Genomic DNA, 6,000 nt, shown 5'->3' on the forward strand with positions numbered 1-6,000 from the left:
GAAAGATATATTATCATCATCCTCTAATATTGTACAAAACTATAATACATCACATTTGTAATAGCTTTGCACTTTGTAGAAACCTTTGCACTTCAACATTTAACTTCCTTTAGGGCATGATCATATAATTTAATTCTTTTGAATTCCCAATTGTATTCACTACAAGGCTGAATATACATAGATACCCAGGAAATTTATTGAAATGAAGTGAGCACTTCTCAACACTAGTTCCTCAGTTGTTGGGATTTGTTACTCAGAAAAAGGGGGTTGTTGCCAAAGGAGACGGGGAAATTATAACTGAACAAAGCCTCTAATATGCTATTGTGCTCTGTGAATCTACAAAAGGAGAGCACAGCAAAACGCACTTCCACAAATCACTTGACCATGATTTTTTTTCCTTTTCATAAAGGTTCTCACACTGCTAGAGTTCTGAAGAACATTAAGTATTTGTTGTTTTCTACAACACATGGCATCTAGAATTCAAAAATGTTAAGTCAGTTAATATATTCAACCAATACATGTAGATTCCTCAATTAATGTAAGATACTCATAGCATAGCACTATGATTTGTGCATTTTTGCAAGCAATTCTAACTTTTTTTTACAATGCTCTTTTGTGTGTTTTTTTTAAAGAAAAGATGTCTCAAACTAAGAACCACCCAATAAAGTCAAAGACCTTCACAGCAAATGTTGATGTCAAAAAAAAAAAAAAAAAAAAACAGAAAATATAATAAATTCCAGGACTTTGCATAACCTTCCCCTGATCCATGGCTACATTCAGTTGTTCATTCACCTCACTTGTGTCCCTCCAGGCCTGTGTGGGAGGCCCACACAGAGAACATTCATTACATTCAGTGGTCAGATCGGCAGACCGTGTCTCTCCCACAGGCACAACCACATCAGCTGTGCCTTTCTCCGTAGGTGGTGAACGGAAAGCAACCCAACAAAGGAACAAACTGTCCGTTCCTACTGCCAAACCCTGAAACCAAGGAACCCACACAAAAAGATAATAAATAAAACCAGAATAAAAGAATATGGAGACTGCAAAATTGGAAATAACCAAAATCAGTTTCAATAGTAGAGAAATCTATAAACAAATAATAATAGAATAATCTAAACATATTAAAGATCCTACTTTCGGTAAAACTTCAGCGTATAGGGGTAACTCACACTGGGAGCACAATTGTGTGTGTGTGTAAATATAGCTATGAAAAACCAATCAGAAGTTAATAGGGATAGTATTATAGGTCTTTTTTCCTTTAGTCTTCTCTGTTTCTTCTTTATATTATAAATATTTTGTATAAACACATATTCTCATCATAATCAGAAAATAGTTGAAATATTTTTAGGAAAAAAAAATTTAATAGTTCCCATTCCATTTTTATGTTTGTACTACCACTGTGTTAAACACACACACACACACACACGTACAATCTATACCAATGAAGTCTTGGGCAAAGATTTATACAAAATACCAAACAATTTTTTAAAATGCTACTATGCATAGTAAGCAGAAGTGGTATTTTAAACTGTAGTTTAAATTAAACCAAAATTGTATAACACAAGTTTCTTTCTTAATCTATCACAGAATTCTGTCTCTAAAACTTTAGCATAATAATGAGTGCCACATTTATTACTTTGGTTTTTATTATTTTAAAATATATGACTATAGTATCACACTTAAGCTATCATGCTGTTTGTATTTGCCATCAGATAGGAAGAATGCATCTTTTCCTGTCTAGGGAGTATTTGGTTTTTAAAGTTGATTCTTGACTCATTTAAGCAAAACTAAATCACAACTGAAAAGAGATGATGTAATATGTACATAAAAGGGATAACACCCAGAAATGGAAGAGGAAGCATCAATTCCCATATCAAAAAATTCAAGAATGAAAAATTACAAATGCATAGAAATAAGGAAGTTTAGAAATAATTCTTCCTTTTAAAATAAAATGTTGTTTCACAAAAATATGTATCTACTTCCTTGGTCATCCATTTCCCCCCCCCAGACAGTAATCCATCCACAATATAAATATTACTGTTAGTCTGGAAGTGGCTAAATCTCTTTCGCGCTTCAAAACAAATATTAATGATTTGTAATAAATAAATCGAAATTGAAATTTTTAAGTATGCTTAATTGATTTTATTTAAGGCTCCTTTACCCAGTCCCCGTGACCCCAAAATATATATGACCAGATACCTTAAAGAAATAAAATAACCTGCTCTATTTTCTGCAACTATAAGAAATCCTAACTTATTTCAGAAAAAAAAAAATCTTGATTTGCTAACATTTCTCATGAGAAAGCATCTCATAAAGAGAAAGCAATTCTATCAGTTATAAAAAGTTAAATTCTAAGTGTTTTATTTCCTGAAAAGACAAATACTGGACCAGTAAAACTTACCAGGTTAGTTACACACAACTTCAGGCAACTGTTTAAAACTGTACACTGCCCCAGAGAAATCCATAAGCAGCTGAGAGTTGCAAAATTTAAAAGTTTCAGAATAAGCCAGTAAACGTTCTTCATCCTTTCACCAGTGGTGGATATTCAGATGGCCAGTCTTCTAACTTTCTCCATTTTGCTATGAATTCTTTGGCTTCATCACTTCAACTGAAAGAGTGATTAATGGATTTGTCGTTGTTGTTGTTGCTGTTTTGCAACGTCAGATTATCTTTGCCTTTTGAAATACTATTTAGACCTTTTGGTTTTGAATCCTTGAGAGCTTATAACATTCACATAACAGCTATTTCATAACTTAGCTTCCTTTTACTCCCATAAAGAAAGTCACTCACTGACTAAAGGTTAGAACACTTTGCACAGAAGGCATACAAAGTAGAAAACACAAATTGCATTTCGGCAAGCGTACGATGCACGCAGTCTGGAACTGGAATGATTCAGTGGATTCCCTACCACTTTTCTTCTTTGAGGTCCATCCAACACTATAAGAAATTGGGTTGTGACCATCTATGTTTTAGCAAACAGTAGCATTACTACAATAAACAATTATTGAAAAAATAGAAGCACCTAAATCAAGGGGTGCAACAGAGAAGGAAAACAGAATGCTTTGAAACCAAACACGTATTTTAAAATTAAAGAGCAAACAAAACTGAAATCAGTAGACAAATACTCTGAGGGGGAGTTAAAAACAAGAAAGTCTATTAGAGTACTCTTGAGAACTTTATTACACATTAACTAAAATACAACCTTATCTAGTCTACCACCAGAGACCTAAAATATGTACAAGTGCAGCTACCTGGAGAAGGAAACATTATACAGAATTTTAATTAGCCTAGCATCAAGATAAAGTTAAGCTGAAGCCCAAAATAAGAAATTTGAAGGTAAAGAAGTGAGTCATTCTGGTTAGCTACTTTTTAGATTGCTGAGAGTTAACTCTTTAAGGCCAAATATTTTTGTGGTAGTAGTTTTTTTTTTTGTTTTTGTTTTAAGAGATGGGGTCTCACTATGCTGCCCAGGCTGGAGTGCAATGGCTATTCATAGGCGCGATCCCACTACTGATCAGCAAGGGAGTTTTGACCTGCTCCATTTCTGACCTGGGCCAGTTCACCCCTCCTTAGGCAACCTGGTGCCCCCGCCCCCACTCCTGGGAGGTCACCATATTGAAGCTGAACTTAGTGCAGTCACCTGATCAGCATAGTGCACTATAGCCCAGAACTCCGGGACTCAAGCAGTCCTCCTGTCTCAGCCTCCCGAGTAGCTAGCTGGGATTACAGGCGCGCCACCGTGTGGAAACCTAAAGTGTTAAACTTCCTTGTTTTCTTAAATAAATTGTACCAAATGTAATTTACTATTTTCTTGATGTCAGATTCTCATGGAGAACAGCACATGCATGAGATTTTGTTTTGAACTCAACCTCTTTTAGTAAATGTTGACAACACTGATGTATAACCTGAAGATGACTGGGTAGTAACCCCAGAATTGACCGCTAAAACTTTTCTTCTTGAAAAAATTTTCCATTGTCCATCTGTTCTCTGTTCATTTTCTGAATATTCAGAAATGTAGATTAACAATATATAGCTACCCAATCTGTTGGTCAGACGAATGTGGACATCTTTCCACAAAAGGCACTTCTAAATTACAGAATAAAGTACTTCATCTAAGATAGTGATTCTCAACCTGTGGGTTGCGACCCCTTTGGGGGGAATTTGTAACAATGAAAATACATCTTGCATATCAGATATTTACATTATGATTCATAACAGTAGCAAAATTACAGTTATGAAGTAGCAACAAAAATAGTTTTATGGTTGGGGGTCACCATAACATGAGGAACTGTATTAAAGGGTTGCGGCATTAGGAAGGTTTGAGAACCACTGATCTAAGAGATTTTCTCATCCCGACAAAATTTATCTTCTTTACTGTGGCTACCAGTGCCCTTTGCCTTACTAGCATAAATAATATTTGTAACTGTCACATCACTAGCAAAATGGTTCATCAAATACATCCTTAAAAACCTAAGTACATTCTTTTATCTCACTTTATCTAACTATACTAATGGAATGAGGAAAAGAAAGTATAATGACAACTTCAAGATTTTGTGTTTATTCTGTTTTGGGGTGGGGGTGGAATTTAACCAGCACATAAACTTTCACTTGTGAAAGAATGAAGTGTGTTCAAAGACATTTCTTGCAGAATTATTTATGTCAGCAAAAGATGGTAAACAATCTGCCAGCTCAATAATGTAATGCTAGATATATCCATTAACAATCTTCTCCCTGTGGTTTCTCCATGAGCTGTTAGGACTTCCTCACACCATGTTGGTCTCTGGACAATCAGATTGTTAATACCACGGCTTAGAGGTTGGTGAAAATGGTGCAGCTCTCCAAGAATAAGCAGATGTCAAATAACATCAGTTCCCCAACAAGACATTCCAAATATCAATTACCATGATATATTAGCTGTGAATAATTGCATAAAGTGCAAACTTCTCAGCTATTTCTTCAATCCACAAGTGAGATGTAAATAATAGATAGATATGATGGGAGGAGCCAATCACATCACTTCTTTCAAAGTCTGTCAGAGCTTGGTCACTGTACATCTGTCATGCAGTTCATGGGCATAGGGAGCAAAGCAAATAGCTGTGTTGCCTCCTTCTTTCGCCCATGGTAGATTTATACATTTTTACCACTTTATACATATACCATTTTACAAAATGACATTTAGAAAAGTAGATATTTGAAAGAAGGAATTGATTGACAGAAAAATACAGAAAAGAAATAGAAGTGATAAAACTAGAAGTTAAATTTGAACCAAATGTAAACAAAATCATGGAAGAAATCAATGACCATTATAATGTTGATATTTTACTGTTCCACTCCTAAGAATGCTCCCAAACTGGATTTCTATGCAGTTTCTCCACCCTGGGACACTCAGGTCCAGGAATTTTGCAGTATCCCATTGTAGTACCAGTCGTCATGCAGACCATCCACCTCCATGACCACTCACTTCTTAGGCCAGAATCACTGTTATTTCAAACCCTCTCACTAGGCATGACTACATGGACCAAAAAAAAGAAGGCAACTGCCAAGGCCTGTCTGATGGCAAAGACAACAGGAGGGCACTGATGGGGCCCATGATGGCAGAGAACCTCAAAAAGAGATAGAATCAGGTCAGGGGGCAGAAATTTTGACTTGTGAAAACCAAGGCTCATGATGTCTGTCTTTTAATGAAGTCACACCCTTTAAGAAAGGTACTACCATCATTGTAATTATTAAGCTATGAGTAACATGGAGAAAACCCCAACACTGGTCTTATTATAATTAAAAACCAATGAAAAGAAAAAGGGGGCAGAAAAGGAAACCCTAGTAATTACTAATTGCATTATTTATGATTATTTACCATTTATAAATAATTAGTCTGAGCACAAAACCAATTAACTTTGAATACTGACTTCAGATGAAAAAAAAAATCTTCCAATGGTACATCTAGAAACAAGAAGAATGATAATTTTTCAGACTTCTTTGCTTCAAAAATTATTGCAGTAT

The 6,000-nt window shown here is 35.3% G+C and overlaps 1 protein-coding gene across 2 annotated transcripts in view; it reads right to left on the bottom strand.

Moving 5' to 3' along the window:
* ROS1 (ROS proto-oncogene 1, receptor tyrosine kinase) overlaps positions 1–2,804 on the bottom strand; it is a 132,234-nt gene extending 129,430 nt beyond the window's left edge. The window contains exon 1 of one of the 2 annotated variants that reach the window (XM_053591541.1): positions 2,402–2,804. In XM_053591541.1, coding sequence (XP_053447516.1) covers positions 2,402–2,524 — 123 coding nt within the window. In that variant the 5' untranslated portion in view covers positions 2,525–2,804. The remainder of the gene's footprint in view (positions 1–2,401) is intronic. The other variant, XM_053591542.1, reaches the window with a different exon arrangement.
* Between the last annotated feature and the right edge of the window lie 3,196 nt (positions 2,805–6,000).

This window comes from Nycticebus coucang, chromosome 5, assembly GCF_027406575.1.
Source record: "Nycticebus coucang isolate mNycCou1 chromosome 5, mNycCou1.pri, whole genome shotgun sequence".
Classification (NCBI taxonomy): Eukaryota; Metazoa; Chordata; class Mammalia; order Primates; family Lorisidae; genus Nycticebus; species Nycticebus coucang.